The sequence below is a fragment of the Nematostella vectensis genome, chromosome 3, assembly GCF_932526225.1.
Source record: "Nematostella vectensis chromosome 3, jaNemVect1.1, whole genome shotgun sequence".
NCBI classification, from domain to species: Eukaryota; Metazoa; Cnidaria; class Anthozoa; order Actiniaria; family Edwardsiidae; genus Nematostella; species Nematostella vectensis.
The window spans coordinates 10,500,100-10,525,368 of record NC_064036.1 but is presented as its reverse complement, the minus strand read 5'-3'; the positions used below and the strand labels follow the sequence as shown (position 1 = coordinate 10,525,368).

Below are 25,269 nucleotides of genomic sequence, written 5' to 3'. Positions count from 1 at the left end.
ATTAAAATGAGTTAATTATCATATTAATTTTAAAAAAGGAATAAAAAGTCGAATAACGGTATCTATTATCACTTTCAAACACAAAGAAAACAAAAATAACAAAAGAAGTCTTAAAGCTGGTTTGTAATTTCTTACGGAGCCCTTAAATTAAAAAAAAATCACCATTTCTTCTTTTTTAACCTATTTATTCTGAAAAGCGTCAAATATTGAATGGCGGAATGTCACACAGGTACTTCTTATTTAATTTTCGATTTTAAAACGCAAAAATGAAATAAAAAATTAAAAACGAGGCCTTGAGTTTGATTTCTGATTTCTAAAACGAAAATTGAATGAAAATCACATTCTAATTTTATTTACTTCAAAACACTCCAAAACATTGAATGGCGGAGTGTTACACGGACCTTACTGTATTATTTTGCAAATAGACGAATAATCTGGAAGATGGACCTAATAGGTCTGTTTGTAATGTCAAGATATGGAATATTTGTAAAACGAGGCCCTGACTCTTTCTCTCCTGATGGACCTATCACACCACGGGAATTAGGATACTTTGTCAGCGATTTCTTAATAAAATAACTAAAAATGCATTCCCAATTTGTATTAAATATTGTATTCAGCGAATAAAATATCTCTAACCTTTGTGCGAAATGTCTCCTGCCTCCCGATTCAGCGAAATCCTTTCTCGTTATACACCTATTTCAAAAAAGTTTGACGATAAGAGAATGGAAAATGGAACAAAGTTTGGCCAATAATAATGTTTCCTTGTATTTAAAATTCGTTCATTTATTACAAGGACCTCGCTACAAACTTAATTTAGCCTCACTGAATGTCATTAACAGATACAAGACTTGTTTTCCCTAACCAGTGGTGTTTGGGATTCATCATTTTCCATTTTCTTATAGTCAACCTTAATTGAAATAGGTGTATTTCTATTTCTCTTGTCTAAAAATCCACGCGATCGTTATTCTCATCTCTCGAAACATTTGAACAGTACTGAGTAACCATAGCCTCTGGAGTATTCGTGAATAACCCGAACGCTCTCCGAACCTAACTTCGTATACTCCGTAACCTATTTATTTTATTTTATTTTATTTTATTTTATTTTATTTTATTTTATTTTATTTTATTTTATTTTATTTTATTTTATTTTATTTTATTTTTCACTGAAATATTATAACCAGCCTGCTTCTCTCATTTTTCAGTTTATCACGAAAAGCCTGTTTGCCAAAGGCAAGTATATATAATATAAACGTGTATTTTGTATCAATTCGTGAAGACAAGGGCTCACATCGTTAAATCATACATGAAGTATCTTGTCATGACCGCTGAGCGGCTCATGAGCGAGGGAGCATCGGCCATTTTGTTATTACCAGTTATTATCGCAGACTTACGGAACTTATGCCAGCTTTTTCGCTTATATAAGTCCCCATGTTCATTTATTGTTATTGAACTTGCTTCTCCTTACACTTTTTATCATTGCAGGACTTCTGCATCTTTGTCAATAAATTAATATTCGACATCGAGGAGTAGATTTCTTCAATTCGCAACTTTTGGTGTCATTAGAGCTGAAGAACACAATCGAAATAGCCCGACACTGATTGTATAAGATTACCTTTCCCTTTTTGTATTTATTCATAGGAGAGCCGAAACCTGTTGCCCTCTACCCATTGAATGCCGAACACAGGACGCGTGACATCAGTGGCAATGGTCTTCCGGCGGGAATCGCGTCTGGCGTGACACTTGACAAGGGACCTGATGGAAGAGAGGGCGGGGCATATTACTTTTCTGGGACGCCCAGCAGCTACATCGAGATCCCTTACCACGCAAAGATCGACACAAGGTAAACTAACTACCTGTAGCTGGTAAACATTTTCAAGAGCGTCTTTTCTAATGCACCAAATATAAAAAAAAAATAGTGCTTACATGCTTTGCGTACGAAAATTTCCCAGCTTCATACATTGGATTTGATGGCCCTGTTTTCTCGGGACAAACAATTAAAAGCTGGTGTTTAAGGAAGGACAATAACGCCGCCATTTTAAGCTCACGCTCAATGGCAAGTCACACAAAGCATCCATTTCCATCGGCTAATTCAAGCGAGTAACCAAGATATTTTTAATCAAATATCGTCAATAACATAAGACTTTATTCGTAGCTTTTTATTTTTAAGTTCAATGATAAACAATAACAAAGGACTGGTTGAACAGCATTCTTTGACTCACAGATATTCCCTATCTGTGTTGTTATGGATACATGCTGACGGTAACATTAGCCCGATTTGGCAATATGATCGTTCAAACTATGGCGTTCATTTATGGATTGCGGCTCCGGATCCGGAGAAGCCATGGATATTCGCAAAAGTTGTTGTACACGATCTTGGATCTGGAAGGAGTTTATACCAAAAAAAGGTATTTATCCGTGCTTCTTTATTTAAGTCATGTGAAAACAAAAGTGGCTGCTACCGCTAACGTGGTCACCAAGACAAACTTAATAACGTTTTGGCAGATTTGTTTGTATTCCTTCATATCTAAAAGCGCAGTGGGATTGTCTGGTAAAGCTGTTGTCAATCAGATAGTACTATTAACCGTTAATGCATCCTTATTGGCAAAATTCCTTAAGGTTGGCACGGTAGCGCGCACCACTCGATCTGTTACAATATAGTGAAAGTTTCAACATTTTTTTTTATAATTTTAACTTAATTGTGTAGTACTGAGTTTGTTTAGGATTTCTATATTCATTTCAGTTATATGTTTTTCTATAATGTTTACTATGTTGATTCCTAGGTGACGTTGGCTAGAAAACGTATCTAAATATGGCGCGTGAGATCATTTGCCTGCAATCGATGCTAGTGCGCTCTGTTTAGCATCACTCAAACATAACATCTTTATCAGTTTTAGCAGTGCAATGGTACACCTGGCACTTCGTGGGGTTCACTTATGATTACATATCGGGATGGGCGAGGCTTTATGTGGACGGAGTCATGATCGGCGAGTTGAACGTTGGCAGAACTGAGCTGGCGACACAACGCGAGGTGTAATACCCATAAAGCATAAAGCACTTTTCCGAGTTTGCCCTTTTCTCGCCTAACCTCAGATTCAGGGGGTGCGCAGGGTGTGCGCGGGTGATCGTCCAATCTTTTAGGGTATAAAACTCGACTACTATTCTCTAGGGGTGTTAAACAGTTTTTCCGATTCTGCTATTCCTTAGAGTAAAAAATTCCATCGGCCACACCCAATTTGAGATCGCTTATGGGTAAGAATTTTTGTTGAGGATACCCAAAGTGCAATTCCTTAGGGTTAAGATTGATTTTGCCGACGATCACCCCTGTCTATTTTTATTGGAGTCCTTGCCTTATGTACTAACTCTATGTCTATGTAATTATAAATAATATATAGAGAATACTACATGGAAAGTGCGCGCGTGCGGTTTTTATTCACGAGTTGTGCAGTATCAAAAAACGAACGAGTGAGTGCAGCGAACGAGAAAAAAAATATTCGTTCGTCCAATCAGAACCGCGAAGGTCTTTTCTTCACAGTGAAAAAAACATCGTTCGCGCCTCTGATTTTCTGAGACCAGCGAACGAACGAAAATATACTGAATATGTTTTTAGTGAGTATTTCTCAGTATGTATATAATATATGTTTCTATTTCTAGATACGTCTGGCAGCCGTGGCATTTGACAGTCGGTCTTTTCGCGGTCGCATGGCGTGCCTGCAGATATACAATGAAGCCCTCACACTCAAGCAGATAAGAAAGTCCAGTGGTCTTTGTTCAGAAGGTAAGGAGTATGTTAGCAGAAATCTATAGTTTTATTAGGTATTCTAGTGTATATTTATGACGCCCAGAAAACGATACATGTGACTATTTCGGAAGTGTGATGTATATTGTTATGCAAGTGCTACACACTCCTGCTTTTGGCTCACATGATGTAATACCCACGAGACGTTTTGGAAATCGCCACACCAAATCTGGCACGGAAAACGCCCTTTTTGATAAAAACGATTTTGTGAAAACATCCACATGCATGCATTTAATCGCAGAGATGTAGCAGGCCTCGAAATATTGAGAGGGGATGGAATAGACACGCTGGTCATTTCCTTATGATTTTTATTGAAATGCTTTTAAGGACCTGAGTTATATTTAACTTGTCAGAATCCTGTTAGAATCTAGTTAGAGACTACTCAAATTCCGACTGCGAACTCGCCGAGTGCGGACCTATCGGAAACAGGAAGTTGTTAAGCGCAAAGCCATTGGACGTAAAACCAGCCTGATATTCGAGGGAAGAGAAACTATAGCGAAGGGTCTGCGATCGTCTAAAAAGTTACGCTCAAACCCATCTAGCGTAAAAGGGACTAAACATAAACCCACTGGACAAAAACGCATCGCACAAGCATTCGGAATTACCTGTCAATCGCAAAACCACTTATCGAACGAACAGAGCAATCTTTGTTGGTATCCTATCCATGTATGTTTCTTTCTTGGGAAACCGCACTTCCTTTTTTTCCCTTGCAGAATTGATTCGGCCTTGTATCAATTACACACCTATTGAAGACGTCACAAGGGCTTTCAATCAAACTTGGTACCGTCTAAAAGGCCAACAGCAAATATCGACCCAAGGGCCGCAAAGTAATATGGGACTCTCTGGATGGATGCGTGGCCCCCATCCACAAAGAGAGATTGGTGCGGTGGAACGTGATCTGTGCTTTGGTGATGTGCGAGGTAGCTGTCAGCATAAGGCCTCGGTGACGGTTCGTCACTGTTTTGGGTATTACGTGTACAAGTTTATTGGACTTCCACAAGAACACCTACAAATATCTGTAGACAAAGGTGTGTAGAGAACTCCCGACTCCCGATAACTTTAAGCAAAATTAACTCCATACATTCAACATTTACTGTGTACTTACCCTAAGTAATTCATTCCCTTGATAACTCGAACTCCATGCATTCAACATTAACTGTGTACTTACCCTAAGTAACTCAAGCCCTCGATAACTCGAACTCCATGCATTCAACATTTACTGTGTACTTACCCTAAGTAACTCATGCCCTCGATAACTAGAACTCCATGAATTCAACATTTACTGTGTACTTACCCTAAGTAACTCATGCCCCCGATAACTCGAACTCCATGCATTCAACATTTACTGTGTACTTACCCTAAGTAACTCAAGCCCTCGATAACTTGAACACCATACATTCAACATTATTTACTGTGTAGTTACCCTAAGTAAATCAAGCCCTTGATAACTCGAACTCTCGCCAATTTATCTTCTGTAATCCCAAATCTACTCAGTTCTATAAAATTCTATTTACTTTTATATAGAATCATAAACTCTTTCCTTCATTTAATGTTAAAGTAAATAATAAACCTAATCTTTCAAATTGCAATTTGTCAGACGTAGATGCCGAAACTCTACCGGAGAGAATTTTTCAAGAAAGGCCTCGCTTCCAACTCACGGATCACGTGTTCTATGAAGAGTCAAACGTCCCCTCCCCCGCCCAGTGCGTCGAGTATTGTCTTGTCGCCGGGGAGAAGTGCGAGTCCCTGAACTACAGCTCTAAAGACAATGGGACATGCCAACTTAACAACGCAACTGCTTCTGGTTATGGTCACCACTTGTTAGCCAATCAGAGCTGGGCGTACTTCCATCCAATAGCATTGGTGTAGACATAATCACATAAACATTTATGCATGGGCCTCTTTCCTCAGCAAATCCTGGATACTCGGCTGAAATTGCTTAAAGTTTTGATAAAAAAAGACTCGACTCATGGGCGGCGGAAGCAAAAAACATATTGCGACTAGTCTATTAGCTATGTTCAAATGCGCACGTGTGTAGAATTGCCTTTGTTTAAAATTGGGATAGGGAAACCTTCTATTTCACATGACCAATATTCTTATACCTGGGTACGCAAATTGGGTGTGTCTCTTGGCAGTAGCCAATCAAACTGTGAGCTTTACTTATTATAGCACAAAGATGGCGATCGAGCTAGTTTGTCGATATTTTATTTTCTAGCACATATTTTTTAAATGTTCTCTTGTTAACTGTCACGAGTAGGGCCAGTATCTGCTCTCCTTGCGCAGCCTCAGTACGTGTCTTTCAGTCTTTAGCGACACCATAAAAAAGCCACGAAGCGTCATAGGAGTTCAGACAATCAGCACTAAATAGTCGGGCATAACCAAGGTAACCGATAGTCATAACAATTGGTCATTCTCATGATCCTATGAAGTGAGGAAAGAGCTTCGAGCCTCAGCATGGCCAACAGACATCTTGTAGCGCAAACTAGATACACAACGGAAGATGTAGCCTTTCTTAGACCTCCCTTTCCGGACAAGCGAAAGATCAGCGACTAATATGACTGCAGAATATATCACCCTTATTTGGAAGGCTCACCACTCTCTGGTGATCTGGTCACGTGAGTAGTAACGGCCTTTTAAGATTTAAAAATCTCATTACAAAAAATATTAGCAAGGCGCACTTTTAGCGTTATTACATGAAATGTTTGCGACATGAAAATTTTGCGATTTTGTTTAGCAAATGGTTAATAACCTTATTCTTGCATTTAACTCTCGTGTCTTTTTTTTTTAATGCAGATTTCGCAAGGTCAATTATATCTATACAAGGCACATGAAAAAATAGGGATCTTAAAAAGGCTGAAATATTCTCTTATAAGCATTTACTTGCAGTACAAAATGTATGAAAGTCAATAAAGAGGTTTTTAGTATCCCTGAAATTATACATGTCTTGTTTCCTTCCCCTGTTCTTTGTGGGATGTCCTCTCCCCTTAAAAGCCCCATACAAACAGCGCCAACACCGGCTAGCCTTGCTGGCATCACCTCGCTCAGGTTGATCACAAGACAAAGGAAGATTGAACAACTTACTACGCATCAACCTTCAACTAAATGCCTGATTACACACAAAAAATGTCTGCGATTTTACAACACCAGATCGCACTTGGCTACGATGTGACAAAATTGGGGAAAAATCTTCGCAAATTGCTCAAAATCATTCCATACAAGATAATGTTTAAAATCTGTTTCAATGCATTTTTTAATGGAATAAACGAGATTTAGAGAATTTGTTATAAGAGTTTAAGATGCAGTCCACTTGAATCCAGATCGATACATATGAGAAATAGGCGCGTTGCGTCCCCCTCCACCCTAGCGTAGCAAGACGTCATTCCCGCCAGTTCGAGTTGAAAAGAATATTTTGTACACGCAAGACAATAAATCTGATTGGGATTTGGGTACTTTAACAGAAACACAAAGAATATGATCAAAAATAACATTCAGAAGCAGAGTGCGCACTCATTTGAATTGACGCTAATCTAGTGTGCGCGTATTTGCGCTTTTAAGGCTATACTATATGTCTACCGCGAGATGTAGGGTGAGACATGTCTCCTTAATGATTCCTAGTTTAGCCTACGCCAAAAACATGTAGCGCGCATTAATTTGTTTTAGGGCTCGACATGAAAATGTTTCTCAACTATCCGAGAAACATTCCTTTGTTGCTGCAACAAGATTTGGCGCGCGCTACAATGGTTTTCGAGGAGGCTAAATTAGAAAACATGTCGCATGCATGTCTCTTTGTTTAGCTAGGCCTTTAATACATAACAGTATAGCAACGTTATCAACAGTAGCGACAACCAATTGTTTCAGGGCGTGGTGATCAGATCTTACCGTGTGTGGATCTAAGGGGGGTTTGTGTGGGTTATAAACACCCTTATGAGAGAAAAAAAGTTATATTTAAAACAATCCAGCTCTTGACTTCCTGACAGCATGCTGCCGCCACCCACCCCCCCCACACACACACACCGAATCGCCACCCAACCCCCCCCCCCCCCCTCACACACACACCGAATAAATAATCCAGACGCACCTTGAAAGATAGATAAACCCTTTTACAATTGTCATTTAGTAGGCTCTTTGTTTCAGTTCAAGATATTTATTATGGAGACCAAATATTTTACCAGCCGTAGTAGAAAGTTAAAAGAACTTCGAACTAAGGTAAATGAACTCTTACCCACCGAAAGCTATCACCAGTGACCTCAGGCCGATAACCTTGACCTCGCAGGTGGCAAAAATTATTGAAGGCTTCACCTTGGAGTCCCTTTATGATAGAGTTATTTGTAGCATTGATCCCAAACAGTTCGCTCTGCCAGGCAAATCAACTACGCATGCGCTCATCTAATGCATTGCATTATGGAATCTTTTGGAAAACGGCCAATGCTAGGCCCGCATCTTGTTTACAGATTTCAGTAAAGGATTTGATCTGGTTGATCACTCTGTTTTGGTCCATGAACTACACAACTTTGGAGTAGATGATATATTAATTGGATGGATAGGGGCTTTCCTAACCAACAGGTCCCAGCGGGTAAAAATAGGTAGCACCGTATATCCTAGAGTTGGCATCCCACAAGGTACAAGACTTGCCCCCTTATTGTTTGCTGTGTTAGTCAATAACCTAGTTAGCAATTGGAACACTAGAGTCAAGTATGTTGACGATCTATCCGTACTTGAAATAATTCCAAGATGTTCACCTAGCCTTCTGCCTATTATTGCAAGTGATATCTCTTCATACTCCTCGGATCACGGTATGCGTCCTAACCCCACTTAATCGAAAAGAGATGTGTATTGATTTTTCTAAAATACAAGCCATCTGAGCCTGCCCCGTTACAACTAGCAGGTAAAGTCATTGAACGAGTAGCAACTTATAAGATCCTAGGTGTGCACCTGTCCAGTAATCTGTCCTGGAGCCATCACATCGACTATATTTTCAAAAGAGCTCGTAGACGCCTTTATGCTTTACGCGTCTTAAAGAAAGCTGGCGCCCCTAAGTCTGATATTGTCCTAGTTTATTGTAGTATTGTGGGGCCTATCCTGGCGCCCCTAAGTCTGATATTGTCCTAGTTTATTGTAGTATTGTGAACCCTATCTTGGCGCCCCTAAGTCTGATATTGTCCTAGTTTATTGTAGTATTGTGAGCCCTATCCTGGCGCCCCTAAGTCTGATATTGTCCTAGTTTATTGTAGTATTGTGAGCCCTATCTTGGCGCCCCTAAGTCTGATATTGTCCTAGTTTATTGTAGTATTGTGAACCCTATCTTGGCGCCCCTAAGTCTGATATTGTCCTAGTTTATTGTAGTATTGTGAGCCCTATTCTGGCGCCCCTAAGTCTGATATTGTCCTAGTTTATTGTAGTATTTTGAGGCCTATCTTTGCGCCCCTAAGCCTGATATTGTCCTAGTTTATTGTAGTATTGTGAGGCCTATCCTGGTGCCCCTAAGTCTGATATTGTCCTAGTTTATTGTAGTATTGTGAGGCCTATCCTGGCGCCCCTAAGTCTGATATTGTCCTAGTTTATTGTAGTATTGTGAGGCCTATCCTGGCCCCCCTAAGTCTGATATTGTCCTAGTTTATTGTAGTATTGTGAGGCCTATCTTTGCGCCCCTAAGCCTGATATTGTCCTAGTTTATTGTAGTATTGTGAGCCCTGTCCTGGCGCCCCTAAGTCTGATATTGTCCTAGTTTATTGTAGTATTGTGAGGCCTATCCTGGCGCCCCTAAGTCTGATATTGTCCTAGTTTATTGTAGTATTGTGAGCCCTATCCTGGCGCCCTTAAGTCTGATATTGTCCTAGTTTATTGTAGTATTGTGAGCCCTATCCTGGTGCCCCTAAGTCTGATATTGTTCTAGTTTATTGTAGTATTGTGAGCCCTATCCTGGCGCCCTTAAGTCTGATATTGTCCTAGTTTATTGTAGTATTGTGAGGCCTATCCTCGAATATGCATCTGCTGTCTGGGCTAACCTGCCAGATTATCTGTGCCTACTTGTATTATCTGTCCCGAGCTCTCATACGATATCGCCCTTGAGGACTGTAGCTTACAACAGCTGGATGAGCGCCGCGATTATGCGTGCCGAAATATCATCTCAAGCATGCAGTCGTAGGGTTTTCTTGAGCACCTGCTACCCCAGTCCCCTAGGGTTGACCACGGCTATGGGCTACGCTCGGGTTCAACTAGGTGTGAACGTCCGATTCCTAGGACTGAACGTCTTGCCAAATTCGTTACCTACAAATTTGTATAATTTCCTATATTTTTGCTGAGTACCCATGTAATTAAGTCTAATACTATGATAATGGCCAATAAACTGATTATTATTATTACGATGCAGATTATAAAAGTATTCTGAATTTGTGTAACTGATGATGTCAACTGATACAATTGGTTCAAATTATGACCACCCAATTTGTACTGCTAAATTTTGTGCTGTTCGTTGTATTTGTTAACTAAAAATATCGTTTCGCTAATAATAGAGTTCAATTGTTGGCAGAATGCCAAGTGTAAAAATGGATCTATTATTCCCTCGGCTAATTTCGGGAAGCTATTGTGATATTATCATCACTTTTATTATTGGGTTGACTAGGGCTGAGCAGAATTCTTTAAAGTAAAATTCTCCAGGGTAGGTCACAGTAGCAAGGGGGGGGGGGGGGGGGGGGTCACAGCAGTAAGGGTGCCCGAGAATCGATAAATTGAGGAAAGACTCCCATTATGCATTTGATATTTTGTCCCTTCAACAATTATGTTTAGTTGATTTTTAAGTTTTATGTCAGTTGAGATGGGAGATAAGGCCGGTATCATCGATAGGAAGGGCCTTTTTCCCATCATTGCCATAACAAAGGGATTTTCAAAATCGTGAAGGATTTTGGTTCGATTGTAGTATAACATACACATTCTACACATGTTAATATTGATATAAGTAAAAATATAAATGGGAATGTCACTATGATGTTAACAATCAATGAGCAAAATAAAGAAAAAAGAACTAACTGCATACTTGGACTCGCTACATGTTTCTTTTCTATCATTTGACAACTTTTAGTTAGTATCGACGCGTGATTTTCACTTCCCGATTATATTATCTGCCATTTAAATACCCCATAATAATCCGTGATTAAATCAGATTTTCGTTTGGCTCCAAAGCCTTTCTTGTTAATATTCCCCTAAACTACTTCTAAAATACGGTTTTTTTTATTTTGTTAAAAGGCGCAAAGAGAAACAAGAGTGCCAGTCTTGGCTACTTCCGGTTCAAAATCGCTGTCACCATAAAAGTTACAAAAATGAAAAATATTTGCGGTTCCTTTCAGAATTCTTTGGTTTAGATTTATTCTTTGACTTATATTTTATTCGTCTATGAGTAAACTTTCCTAAAATGTAAGAGTTTATTTCCGGTTCAAAATAGCGGCCAAATCAATATTCATTACTAATCAGAAATTAAAGCCGAACTGAGTTTGGCTCTATTTTCTATTTTGTAAGGGGTATTAAAAACTATATATATAAGGGGTATTAAATCACTATACTGAAATTGGTAACTTTAGCAAAAAGTGCGCAATTCAAGGTAAAATCTGCACATATCCGCCGGACAACATATTCTAGAATCCCAAAACTTGAGACTTGATTGCTCTTTGATTTGGATAAATGGCGCTCTTGTACCATCAGTTGCCGCTGAGCTGTCAACTCGGATTGGCATCATAATTTATGATATATAATTTGTTTGGGAAGAACGAAAAGGTGCTGCGGTAATCTTGGGTAATGACTATGGGCTTTTTGTTTACACCTGTGCAGCTAAACAAGGTTGTGTAAGCTGTGCCAAGGAAAATAACAATATCGTGCATTGTACCAAATACCAAACGTAATAAATATGAATCTTTTGAAGAAGCGATAGTAAACATTTATTGCAAACATGATTAATAACTATTCATTGTTAAGCCACTAGTATTTGTTTTTAGTTAATCCAGCTGCCCTGAAAGTAAACGCTGACAAATTTTATTGATAGTTCTAGGCTCTATTTCCAGCCAACGCTAAACTTATCGCGAAACGGATTGCGGGCTCACAGAGACCAGCTAGAAATCGAACCTATGTAGGCGCGTCGTCCAGAGAGGATTGGGTCCGAGGGGTCCGGAACCCAACCTGCTCATTTAAACGAGATCAGTTCGACTCCGGCTGACCCCTTTGTTGGTAATTAAGAAGACTGTTAATTTAATGAGTTTGAATGGGAAAACTTTCTAGATGAATCTAGGGAACTTCATATATTACCAGAGCTAAGGGTGCCGATTCGAATGAACTGTGGTCAATTAATTACTACTCTGGACCCAACACCCTGTGTTTTTCTCTAGTCACGCCCCTGCTATGATATTGCGCGCTTGTAGCTGTTCTCATAAATCTATGGGAGTTGTTTTCTGAGGTTCAATTTTTGTTTTAGTGTTAATAAAGAGGGTATCATAAAGCTGAAGATGATACCACGGGTCCCAAAGTTCGTTTGATAAATCATCAATCAGAGTTAATTTAGCTTTATCTGATCTTGTGAATTCTCAATAAACGTGCAATCAAACGAAAGGAATAAAATATATAAGAAAAACGGCTATGGTTTTAAGTATAAGGATGTACAATCTTGCTGAGGAGATGTATTTTAGCAGTTTTTAGCACACTTACCCTTCTAATGCACATAAAAATTATGTTCCTCAAACCAAATCATTCATTCCCTTGAGTAACCTAACCTTTTATTTTTGGGTAACATCTAGTAGTGGCCTCTATCCAGCTTGAGTTACCGACTACTCGGTGTGGCAGAAGCCCTTTGTTTCCTTTCTTTTCTTTACCGTGGCATACAACATTACCCATATAACCATATATATAGAACATTACCCATATAACCATATATATAGAACATTACCCATATAACCATATATATAGAACATATCCCATATAACCATATATATACAACATATCCCATATAACCATATATATATAGAACATATCCCATATAACCATATATATACAACATATCCCATATAACCATATATATACAACATATCCCATATAACCATTTATATACAACATATCCCATTCTGTGCACAAGCGCAATTAATCTTGATTATAACACCCAATTAAACGAGTATCAGAGTTCAATTTCCGTCCATTTCTAGTAACGTATGCTCATGGACCTTTCAGATAAAAAATAATCTGATAATCGAATGGCTAATTTCGACGAATGGAGAGCACTACTAAACACTTTCTTCACAAAAATACATAAGTTTATCAGAGAAATAGAAAATAGAATCAAATTCGGTGCATCGATATTAGTGCAACTACGAAGTTTAAAAGGGATGATTTTTTTAAAAAGAAATAGTGGCGAGAACAAAGTTAAAAAAAAGCCATGTTTCCATCCGGTTTTTCTTACGCGTTTAACTAATTATGAGATTATAGATATGAATCCAATGTTCTTTTTACTCGACAAACGTGAAAATATTTATTATTATTATTATTATTATTATTATGAACGACTATACACAATAGAGAGGGGGGCTTAGAAAAGAGAAGTTTTTTAAAACTCTCTTTTTCCGTTTTTTGAAACGCTAGGGATCTGGTCCCTACAAAAATCCCAAAGTCTATAACCTAGTGTAGAAATCACTTCTATCTATATTTACGAGGGCATCTCGTGTCCTTTTTACATTCCAACCGAACAAAAATCATCACTTATTTAATCTTAGGAGCATTTTGCATCATTTTTTCTGCTACCTATGGGGAGGGTGGGAAGACTCAATGGAAAGAGGGGTTTTGAGAAAGTGGATATGAAGTATAGATGGTGAGCTTAATATAGCTTTCATTTAGTTCTAATTCTAATAAATCCCTCAAGTTTACAAACAATCAAATTAAAGCAAATACTATGATACAAAAGTGCGCAGACATCATTAAGGTGGTCAAATACACTTGAAATTTACGATGATTATTTTGATATTCTCTTTACAATCTCCATAATAAGTGTTTACAACACGGCAAACATCATTAACCACAAAATCACGAATCATTGTCACTATTGCAGATGAGTAAGCTCCCCTTGGCAGCTGTCCTTACATGCCGACAAGTTGAGAACCCATAAAAGCGGCCCCTTGCTTGGTGGTCTTCACTCGTCACGAGCCATCGCCACCATGGAGAGACTCGTGTTTCTACTCATTCTCTGCGCTGCGGCGTTCGCATCTATCGAAGGTAAGAGAACGTTTTGTATTCACACTTACAAACTTCGTCATGAGTTTTCCGTGGCCCACGGTTTACTAGACTATCACCTGACGGAATCAAGGCTTAAAGCCTGGACGAAATCAAGGCTTAAAAATCTTGATGCATTTTTAATCTAATCGAGTTATCATTATTACTTTGTTACATAAATATGTATTTAATTGAATGACTATTACCATTTTTAATGTTCTCTTGTATTCTTGAATAGAAAACCGCGGTATTGAAGAAGAAGAGGAATTGTTTGAAGGCGACATGAAGCTGACCGAAGACCAGATGAACGAGTTAGATGCCCGTGCTGCAATTTACACGCGAAAGTGGCCGGGGGGCGAGGTGCCTTATGAGTTGGACTCATCCATCTGTAAGTATCAGACTCTAGGATATTTAAGTTGGACTCATCCATCTGTAAGTATCAGACGCTAAGATATTATGAGTTGGACTCATCCATCTACAAGTATCAGACGCTATGATATTATGAGTTGGACTCATCCATCTATAAGTATCAGACGCTAAGATATTATGAGTTGGACTCATCCATCTGTAAGTATCAGACGCTAAGATATTATGAGTTGGACTCATCCATCTGTAAGTATCAGACGCTAAGATATTATGAGTTGGACTCATCCATCTATAAGTATCAGACGCTAAGATATTATGAGTTGGACTCATCCATCTGTAAGTATCAGACGCTAAGATATTATGAGTTGGACTCATCCATCTGTCAGTATCAGCTTATCCTTTTAATTGTGGTCCGATGTCCATCCAACTTATCTCGTTGGATGGACATCGGAATAACAAAAAAACTCCATTTAATGATTCCCTAGGAGCATAGGAAATTTTTGTAAACATGTTAAATTATTTCTTTTTCAGCGAGCCAGCCTGGTGCAGTGAGCGCCATCAATGCCGCCATTGCCGAGTACGCACAGAAGACCTGCATCCGGCTCAGACCCAAGAAGGCTGGCGAGACTGCATACCTTTCAATCTTCAAGGGAGGCGGGTGAGTAATGAACATGCGTTTTTATTAAGAGAACTTAACATGCGTTTCGACTAATATTTATTTTAATTATAATCTAAAAACCTTTACAGCGCACTCTCCGCAATCTGGAATCTTGTTCCATAAAGACGGTGACTTTGTCAATCGACATTTGATTGCTCTAGAAAGTGTGTGAAAGCACCCATTTATTCGGCTGATTTGGGAAAGGAATTTGATAAATGAAAATCAACTTGAGACTTAATCACATAATTTCTTAACTTGTCTTCCAATATCGAAAACGAAGGTCTTATATGCCACTGAAATATAAACAGTAATGGTCGTCCGAGTCTTTTTTCAGTTACTTTTATCTAAGTACATTTAAAAGCCTCCGCCATTTTGTCATCAGCAAAGTACCCAAATGCGAGAAGGCATCCATTTCAACAGGCTGATTTGGGGAAGCTTTTGGTATATTTTCGATAAAATCAGGAAAATAAAGAATAACATTTTATTACATAAAACCAACACCAAATGGTGTTGCTTACAATATGCTCGAAGATATCCAGCGTACTTTGCGGGCGCTCCCGAAGGTCACCCCCGCGAAAGAGCCGCTGTAAAAGTTGATAACAATTTTGAGTTCCAAAACGCTGGGAGGTGCTGTGATGTGTTTTAGGTGTGAAATAAAAAAGCCCAATCACAGCACAGCTTGTGATACAGTCGTGTTTAGTGGGAAAGAGCGATGTTTTTGCACAGCTTTTGCTCTACAGGTTTCGGTAAAAGCCTGGTATTCCAAATCTTGCCACTTCCTTTCAAAGAAGCCCGCAAATTTGGCGACTCGAGTTTTCCCGAGAACCCTGTCGTTGTGATCGTTTGCCCGCTGAAGTCGATTGTCCAACTGCAAGTAAAGAAGCCCAATCGCTTGGAGATCAGATCCGTCTATATTGAGACGAATTCTTTCTTGAGTTTAAATAAACTTACCAGTGAAAATTCGCCTGCTGGAGCGTCGGGCTGCAGCAGGAAAATAACGTAAAGTTTTCCACGTTTTGTCTACGACAGCGTTTCTTCCCAAAAAGTTCAAACTAATAAAAAAGAAGACAACGATTTAGTGTGCACTGACCGAAAAGGAACATATTTCTGACGTTCCATTTTGGTATCTCGAAGAAAAAACTGTATTTAATTCCGTCAGAATAATTTTGATTTCATCAATTTTACAGTAAATTGGCTTAAGCTTCCGACTTGTCACGTCCCCAGAACTTGTCTAGCTTGGAAACGTTTCTAGCGGCTCTTTCGCGGGGGCGACCTTTAGGAGCGCCCCCAAAGTGCGCTGGATCTTCGAGCATGAGCTGGGATCTCTGTAAGGGTTGTCGTGCTTTGTTTACACTCTATCATGTGCACGCAGATGCTGGTCATACGTGGGACGAACAGGAAGTAAACAGCAGCTGTCTCTCGCCGGTGGCTGCTGGCATAAGGGAATTGTCATCCACGAGATCGGTATGTAATAAAGAAAGTCCTAAAAATTTTGGTCTGAATTGTCTTCGTAGATATGTAAATCCGATATTTATTTATACGATATTATATTCATACGACATGAATCTTTCTTTTGCACGCATGCACACGTCCGGATTGTGTGAAAGCCTAAGGCCTACATACAGAGAAACATTATTGCCTTGCATTTGTATGTAACCGTTAAGCTCTTACCGTAGCTAATACGGGTGGGTAGCTGCCCCCTTAGAAGAGCAGCTGCCCAGAGCAAATAAAAAAAATAGAGAAGGCTTGCCCATTGAACAAAGTTTTGTAGCTAAGGCATTGACGTTAAAGAGTTTTTCGATAACTGTAATTGTATTTTATTTTGTACTCTCTACAGCTCACGCTCTTGGCTTTTTCCACGAGCAGTCCCGACCAGACAGAGATCACTTCGTCACCATAAAGTTCGAGAACATTCAGGATGGTAAGCACAAGATATTAGCAGGAGCCTTTTTCCATTTGAAATATATAGTGTATATAAAGTTTTAGTATAATTCCACCTTTCCAATGATTTTTTTTTAAAAAACCGTATCAAGGTAAGGAAGGAAACTTCAGAATGCATTCTACCTCCCAAGTCACCACACACGGCACCACATACGACTTCGAAAGCGTGATGCATTATGGTGGGCGTGCCTTCAGCAAAAACGGACAGCCGACCATAGTAGCCAAAAAGGCCGGAGTGAGTACAATCAGTACATTGCTGTATCAGACAAGGCGAGTGGATTGTACAGTGGAGTGGTGGGGTCACATGGGGGTCATAGACTGATGACGGTTAAAGGGATGATAATGTAAGGGGAGAGTACGAAACCCCGTTTTCTATGTTTTCATTTGTTATTGTATTTACCAGGTAAATCTTGGCCAGAGACATGGTCTAAGTCATCTGGACACCATCCAAGTAAACATCCACTACGGCTGTAATGGTACAGTAGTACGAATAAGTCTAGTATCCATGTAGTTGCTTCTTATACTTCAGTCGTATTGTTCCATCCTTCGATGGAACAAAAAACAAAAAATAAAATAAAAGAGAATATAAATGTTTGCTTGAATATAAAACGAGAAGCGACACTCTTGCACGAGTAGGACTCACCTTTAGTCTAGCTGGTTACGAAGTGAAGTACGAAGGTGAAGGTTAAAGCTCCATTAAAGCTAGGTGATTACTATACTTCGAAATAACACCCATGTTGTAATAACAGGTGTGCCATATGTGATATAACGTATGTTATCTTTAAGCCCAGTTACTCAACCACCACCGAGCACACCGGCACCACCGAGCACACCAGCGCCCCCAAGCGGGAGTAAGTCCTTGAATAAGCAATTTTTGCTAAACGCCTTAACTCAAGAGAGTTTGCTTTACAACCAAAAATTAGTTTGCTCAACAATCTTGGCGTTGCTTGTGCACCATGTTGGTTTGTTGCCGGAAAGTTTTTCACCAACATTTCCAGGCCCGTACCCGGGAGGGGGGGGGGGGGGGTGCAGAGGGTGCGAACGCACCCCCCACAACAGCCAAAGGTCTACTTTCGGTTCCCAATGTAGACAAAACTATAAAGCATAAGCTAGATCACTCTGGTACATAGCCAAATCCGACAATAAACGTCCCGTGGAGATACTGCAAAGGCATAAAAAATCCCTTTTTGTTCTTTCGGGGATGGTCAGATTTTTATCAGAGAACTTATTCCCTAGGTCCTAGGTCCACTTTTACGGATTTCGCACCCTCCCAAGAAAAATCCTGGGTACGGGCCTTATTTCACTTGTCCTGTTATAAGCCTAGGAAGGCGTTGCTGTAGTAATGCTGGACACTTTTGACACTGTTCGAACGCGTTTGTATATCTCCACGTTAAAAAACAGGGTTTAGCTGCAACTAAACATATAATACTGCCATTTATATTTTAATAATCATCAATAACAATATTGACCGCTGCAGAATATTTTGGCCAATTTCTTTCGTGTTGTGAGCCGAGAGAAGAGGTATCTCAGCACAATGCCGATGTTGATACAGTACGGGGTTGCTTATATTTATTGTATAATATTGAATCGATATGTCTCTGTCAAAAACAGAATTTAGCTGTGACTTTGAACACGGCACCTGCGGCTTTATCAACCTGAAAAATGACAAATTCGACTGGACACGACAAAGTGGAAAAACACCCTCAAGTGGTACCGGACCTAGCTCAGGAAATGGAGGAAAAGGTACTTTCATTTATTCTACTTTTTTTCCTTTGTGAATTTGTTTGATAACAAGAGGGAAGAACTGAGAATGCACTTTCGTTTATAGGCTACTACATGTACATCGAGACATCCAGCCCAAGAAAACGCAACGACAACGCAATGCTGGAGAAGGGAGGCCTCCACTTCAACAAAAATACATGTATCAGGTAAAAGACAACACCATCGTTTTGAACCTTATTAATTTCATTCTATTTATTTTTAATTATATATATTTTTTTATCTTATAACAGGTTTTTCTACCACATGCAAGGTGCCAGCATGGGAGAGCTTCGCGTGAGGATCGGAACAAAGATTGTCCTAACACTTACTGGTAGCCAAGGAAACGCCTGGAAGAAGGCAGAAATCGCGTTCAAGGACGTCGGAGTCGGAGTCGGAGACAATACTGTAAGGCCACGATGACATTTTATCATGAAATGTGTCATAATACTGATTATTTAACATTCGCAGCTTGTGTTTGAGGGAATCAGAGGCAACGGATGGTCCAGTGACATAGCAATTGATGACGTATCTGTGGAATCATGTGGAGGTAAAGCCAATAAATGGCTCATTTAGAACGATGTATTTTCCCATACCATACCCAGTCGACGGGGGCTAGTCGCACGTACACCCGTTATTGCACCGTCGGGCGCACGTACGTACGCCCGAAGTTGCAATTACCTCTAACACTTTGCACTGTAGATAGCATGTCTTATAAAATGTGACCAAATATTGTTTTGTTTATCGCAGGACAACCAAACACTCCTCAGCCTCCAACCAACCGACCGACGGCCCCTCCAGGCGGTAAGTATTAGAGTTATGACCGAGGCAAATCAAACTTTACAGGATATGGCTCTTAACTCATAGTCTGCCCCAGGTTTGAAATGCGGCTACACACCTATTACACAGTCACGTGTTATCGGAGGCAAGGACGCCATCCCTGGAGCATGGCCTTGGCAGGTACGCCATTTCTTTCACATCAAAAGATACCTTCTGATGTAGCCCTAATAGACAATTCTTATATGTTGTGCCAGATCGCTTTGAAATCCAGAGGTAACTTCATATGCGGTGGCTCCCTTGTTTCTTCCACATGGGTTGTAACCGCTGCTCACTGTGTCGCACGCTCAAGGTAATCATGCAATTTGCGTGGTTATAATCTTTTAAAAAATAAAGTCAAAGCATTTTATATGGATAAAACTATGATATTTTATCTTTCTTTCGTCGACAGCAATCCTGCCCAATACCAAATCATCGTAGGGGAACATAATCGAATTGTTAACGAGGCAACCGAGGAAACGCTTAACGTGAAGAAAGTCATCGCTCACCCACAATACAACAATCCGCGACTGAGCAACGACATCGCTCTTATTGAGCTTGCAAGCCCCGCTAAACTGAGCAGCCGCGTGAACCCTGTATGTCTCCCCCCGCACGGTTACAAGCTGCCTGCCGGATCAAGGTGCTTCATTACTGGTGAGGAAGACGTTTTGACGTTATTTTAGGCAGTAGACCTGCTCGACCAATAGGCAGCCGTTGAGAAACATGGTAGGCAATTAGCACGAGTCCGTTGATACCATGACAATTGTCCCACTTCCTAGCCCTTGATGCCCAAGGAGCTCTATAAATATAAGTTCTATTAGATGGAGAAAATTAACAGCCGTTAAACAAAAGCATTGAGAATAAACACGTGGAAATAGAATGTTTTCAATGTGTCGTGTTGCAGGATGGGGCAAGATCAAGCACCCAGGCTCCTCGCATCCAATCCTTCAGCAAGCCATGATTCCGTCTCTCAGTGAGGCCCAGTGCAAGCAAAAGGCACAGCAGTCTGGATGTAAGTAGAGTCCCACGGACTTTATTTTCATGTGCACTAACGAAAATAGTAATCAAAGTGTTCTAAAATATTAAGTAATCTTGTGAAAACCTTTTTTATTAGTCGGCATCCAAATTACCGATAGCATGCTTTGCGCTGGGGTCGAAAACTCTATTCTTAGCGGTTGCCATGGTGACAGTGGTGGTCCGTACGTGTGCGTACAGCCAGACGGTCGCTACGTACTTCAGGGTGATGTCAGCTGGGGCTCGGGCAAATGCGACGCCAAGCAGATGTTCACGGTTTTCGGCCGCGTGGCGCACTTCAGAAACTGGATTGACCACCACATGGGTAATGGAGGAAATGATTTATCATCTCCATTAACACTCTAATGCTCGACTGGCTATTCATCTCTGTTACCTTAATGCTCGACTGCTTAAACATGTCTGTTGCATTAATGCTCGAGTTTTTTCGAATGAATAAAAAACTAAAGGTTGTGGTTTGTCGATTTTAGGAACCCCGCCCCCTCCAAACACACCAGCACCACCAACACCGGCACCGCCAACACCAGCACCACCAACACCAGCGCCACCAACACCACCTCCCCCAAATACGCCAGCACCACCAAGTCCAAGTAAGTGAGAGATGGTATAAGTACGGCTATCAGATAGCTCCTGAGGTACATTTAAATGATTTATATCATTCTAGAACGCTAATATCATTGGTGCTTATATAAAAGATATATTTGGATATCTTAGAATTCAGCTGTGACTTTGAACACGGCACCTGCGGCTTTATCAACCTGAAAACCGACAAATTCGACTGGTCACGACAAAGTGGAAGCACACCCTCCAGTGGTACCGGACCTAGATCAGGAAATGGAGGAAAAGGTACTTTGATTAATTCTCCTTTTTTTCCTTTGTGAATTTGTTTGATAACAAGAGCAGAAGAACTGAGAGTGCACTTTCGTTTATAGGCTACTACATGTACATCGAGACATCCAGCCCCAGAAGACTTGACGACAACGCAAGGCTGGCGAAGGGAGGCCTTACCTTCGACAGCAATACATGTGTCAGGTGAAAGCGGTTCGGGAATGGGGGGGGATGTTGAGGTGGGATGTAAATTTACAGATATGTGTGGGGTTTATTTCACAATTTTACCTCCAACTTCTTGGCAATCGCTTTTTACATTGGTGCCCCCCTCTCCTCCGGGAGAAATACATATATTCATTTTCATTCAACCATAATTAGGCCCCGAACTTTTACTACAAACTTTACTTTTCTTTCAATATCCATTTAGGACAGTATAATTCTCTGTGACTTTTTTAAAATTAATATAAAACTATTGTTTTTACAGCTTTTACTATCACATGAATGGTAACGGTGTCAACAAGCTGTTGGTGAAGGTCGATAATAAGATTGTGTTGACACTTAGTGGTAGCCAAGGAAACGCATGGAAGAAGGCCGAGATCAGAGTCAAGGATAAGAGCCGCCCAGGTTCTACTGTAAGATGAGAGCTGAATCAACGCCGCTTCGTTCACTCTATAACAAACTGATAGAATATACTTTTTCTCAGCTCGAGTTTGAGGCATTCAGAGGAGCAAACTGGCAGGGTGACATTGCCATCGATGACGTGTCAGTAATGTCATGTGGAGGTAATCCCAAATATGTGTAATATAGGAAATGATTTGTCATCTCTATTAATACTCTAATGTTCGACTGGCTATTCATCTCTGTTACCTTAATGCTCGACTGCTTAAACATGTCTGTTGCATTAATGCTCGAGTTTTTTCGAATGAATAAAAAACTAAAGGTTGTGGTTTGTCGATTTTAGGAACCCCGCCCCCTCCAAACACACCAGCACCACCAACACCGGCACCGCCAACACCAGCACCACCAACACCAGCGCCACCAACACCACCTCCCCCAAATACGCCAGCACCACCAAGTCCAAGTAAGTGAGAGATGGTATAAGTACGGCTATCAGATAGCTCCTGAGGTACATTTAAATGATTTATATCATTCTAGAACGCTAATATCATTGGTACTTATATAAAAGATATATTTGGATATCTTAGAATTCAGCTGTGACTTTGAACACGGCACCTGCGGCTTTATCAACCTGAAAACCGACAAATTCGACTGGTCACGACAAAGTGGAAGCACACCCTCCAGTGGTACCGGACCTAGCTCAGGAAATGGAGGAAAAGGTACTTTGATTAATTCTCCTTTTTTCCTTTGTGAATTTGTTTGATAACAAGAGCAGAAGAACTGAGAGTGCACTTTCGTTTATAGGCTACTACATGTACATCGAGACATCCAGCCCCAGAAGACTTGACGACAACGCAAGGCTGGCGAAGGGAGGCCTTACCTTCGACAGCAATACATGTGTCAGGTGAAAGCGGTTCGGGAATGGGGGGGGGGGGGATGTTGAGGTGGGATGTAAATTTACAGATATGTGTGGGGTTTATTTCACAATTTTACCTCCAACTTCTTGCCAATCGCTTTTTACATTGGTGCCCCCCTCTCCTCCGGGAGAAATACATATATTCATTTTCATTCAACCATAATTAGGCCCCGAACTTTTACTACAAACTTTACTTTTCTTTCAATATCCATTTAGGGCAGTATAGTTCTCTGTGATTTTTTTAAATTAATATAAAACTATTGTTTTTACAGCTTTTACTATCACATGAATGGTAACGGTGTCAACAAGCTGTTGGTGAAGGTCGATAATAAGATTGTGTTGACACTTAGTGGTAGCCAAGGAAACGCATGGAAGAAGGCCGAGATCAGAGTCAAGGATAAGAGCCGCCCAGGTTCTACTGTAAGATGAGAGCTAAATCAACGCCGCTTCGTTCACTCTATAACAAACTGATAGATTATACTTTTTCTCAGCTCGAGTTTGAGGCATTCAGAGGAGCAAACTGGCAGGGTGACATTGCCATCGATGACGTGTCAGTAATGTCATGTGGAGGTAATCCCAAATATCTACCTCATGTCTCACTTTCGTAAATTGATATTTTATTCATCATGACTTATTTCTATCAGGAATTCCACCAACTGCGAGCCCACAGCCCCCAACGGGAGCACCTCCACAAGGTGATACTATTATAGTCGATGCTGAAAGGATGCCCGAATGTACTTATTGATAAACAATATAAGAAGAACAATGACAAGAGTATTATTGACTGCAATTTAATTGCTTTTCCAGGAAGCTGTGGAGTTCGTCCACACACCAGGATTGTTGGAGGAACCGCTGCCAAGCAGAACAGCTGGCCATGGCAGGCTCAACTCAGGACGACTTCCGGTTTCCCCTACTGCGGCGGTTCTTTGATTCATCCTCAGTGGATTCTGACGGCGACTCACTGTGTTCGCGGGAGATCGGCGTCATCTATTGTTATCAGGTTTGTTAGAACACTCTCTAAGCACAATGGCGTATGGTGAACTCGCCACCAACAAACTCTCCACGACAAACGGTGAAGTCGCCACCGAGTTGTCGTGAATGATTGATTTTTTCTTTAGAAAAAAACAGCGTTCATGCTATAAAAAGTAAATTCTTTTATGGTACATTTAAGACTCGGCGCGCACTACAGGACGTCAAATGTCGGTACGGAACAAGATATCAACGTGACAAAGGTGATCACCCACGCCAGCTACCACAAACCCACCGGCTACGCCCACGACATCGCGCTCCTGAAACTCGAGAAGCCAGCCGCACTTAACAAGTAAGTACCTCATTGTCGACATAATAGAGAGCTTAAGCAAGTCAACACGAACGGCATCAAAAACGGCGCGCGCTCTGACGAATTGTTGGAAAAACGGCGTTGACGTCCGTGACCGCGCGCGTAGAACGTAAAAATAGGGAAAATGCCGTTCTAGATTTCCTGTCACGGACGTCAACGCCGTTTTTCAGCAATTCGTGAGCGCGCGCGCCGTTTTTGATGCCGTTCGTGTTGACTTGCTTAAGCTCTCTAATGTGCGGAATATGTATATGATTTTTTTTATTCTATTTGGTAATCATTTGATTTTTTCTAGAAATGTTAACTTGGTCTGTTTGCCCGATAATGTCTCCGCCCCATCTAACGGAACTCTCTGCTACATCACGGGATGGGGTCGCCTGGCTTCCGGTGGAGCCGTTCCCAACATCCTTCAAGAAGCCGTCGTCCCGGTTGTGAGCAAAGCTCGCTGTGACGTGGCTTATCCTGGCAAGATCCATAGCTCTATGTTGTGCGCAGGTCTGTATAATGGCGGCATAGATGCCTGTCAGGGAGATTCTGGCGGTCCGTTGGTGTGTGAGACTGGAGGACAGTTCTACATCCACGGAGCCACCAGCTGGGGACATGGCTGTGCTGCTCCTGGGAAGTACGGTGTCTATGCGCATGTCAAGAATCTTATCGGATGGGTCAGGTCTGAGATGTTTAAGAATTAAGGAGACTTCAAAATAGTCAGGTTTTGCGACATCAAATATATGTAAAAGCAAACACACTTGATTTAGTGGAAATAAAATATCCCTTGAACCCATCAAGCAGCACGAGCCTTCTTTTATAAAATTATTTTGTTGTTCAAGAAAAGGTCATCTCATCGCTCAAGCCCATACCCAGGCGGGGGGGGGAGGGGTACAATAAACAAAAACAACAAGCTATGGAGAAATGTCAGGTCCGGATGGTTAAACTTCCCCACCACATAGGACTTTCTTTTGTTCTAAGCA

The 25,269-nt window shown here is 40.7% G+C and overlaps 2 protein-coding genes across 6 annotated transcripts; both read left to right on the top strand.

The window, feature by feature from the left end:
• Positions 1-1,311: 1,311 nt before the first annotated feature.
• On the top strand, positions 1,312-6,729 carry LOC5497584. 3 transcript variants are annotated; one of them, XM_048725798.1, is made up of 6 exons: positions 1,313-1,840; positions 2,222-2,405; positions 2,889-3,028; positions 3,652-3,775; positions 4,510-4,824; positions 5,394-6,729. In XM_048725798.1, exons 2-6 carry the CDS (start codon positions 2,312-2,314, stop codon positions 5,663-5,665), a joined length of 945 nt encoding a protein of 314 aa, XP_048581755.1. In that variant the 5' UTR covers positions 1,313-1,840; positions 2,222-2,311; the 3' UTR covers positions 5,666-6,729. The 3 variants fall into 3 exon arrangements, with proteins under 3 accessions (XP_048581757.1, XP_048581755.1, XP_048581756.1); XM_048725800.1 differs by lacking the exon at positions 2,222-2,405 and having other exon boundaries at positions 1,312-1,840; XM_048725799.1 differs by having other exon boundaries at positions 1,313-2,405.
• A 7,169-nt stretch (positions 6,730-13,898) lies between these two features.
• On the top strand, positions 13,899-25,082 carry LOC5506195. 3 transcript variants are annotated; one of them, XM_048725794.1, is made up of 32 exons: positions 13,899-14,035; positions 14,271-14,420; positions 14,930-15,056; positions 16,429-16,520; positions 16,894-16,977; positions 17,090-17,232; positions 17,401-17,473; positions 17,789-17,848; positions 18,609-18,740; positions 18,826-18,925; positions 19,010-19,163; positions 19,227-19,305; positions 19,506-19,559; positions 19,633-19,715; positions 19,790-19,884; positions 19,984-20,225; positions 20,476-20,583; positions 20,686-20,910; positions 21,074-21,193; positions 21,318-21,449; positions 21,536-21,635; positions 21,916-22,063; positions 22,135-22,213; positions 22,393-22,512; positions 22,637-22,768; positions 22,854-22,953; positions 23,238-23,385; positions 23,457-23,535; positions 23,610-23,660; positions 23,773-23,965; positions 24,137-24,286; positions 24,597-25,082. In XM_048725794.1, the coding sequence occupies exons 1-32, from the start codon at positions 13,978-13,980 to the stop codon at positions 24,988-24,990; spliced, it is 4,005 nt and encodes a 1,334-aa protein (XP_048581751.1). In that variant the 5' UTR covers positions 13,899-13,977; the 3' UTR covers positions 24,991-25,082. The 3 variants fall into 3 exon arrangements, with proteins under 3 accessions (XP_048581751.1, XP_048581750.1, XP_048581752.1); XM_048725793.1 differs by having other exon boundaries at positions 17,783-17,848; XM_048725795.1 differs by lacking the exons at positions 22,393-22,512; positions 22,637-22,768; positions 22,854-22,953; positions 23,238-23,385; positions 23,457-23,535 and having other exon boundaries at positions 17,783-17,848.
• The last annotated feature ends 187 nt before the right edge of the window (positions 25,083-25,269 follow it).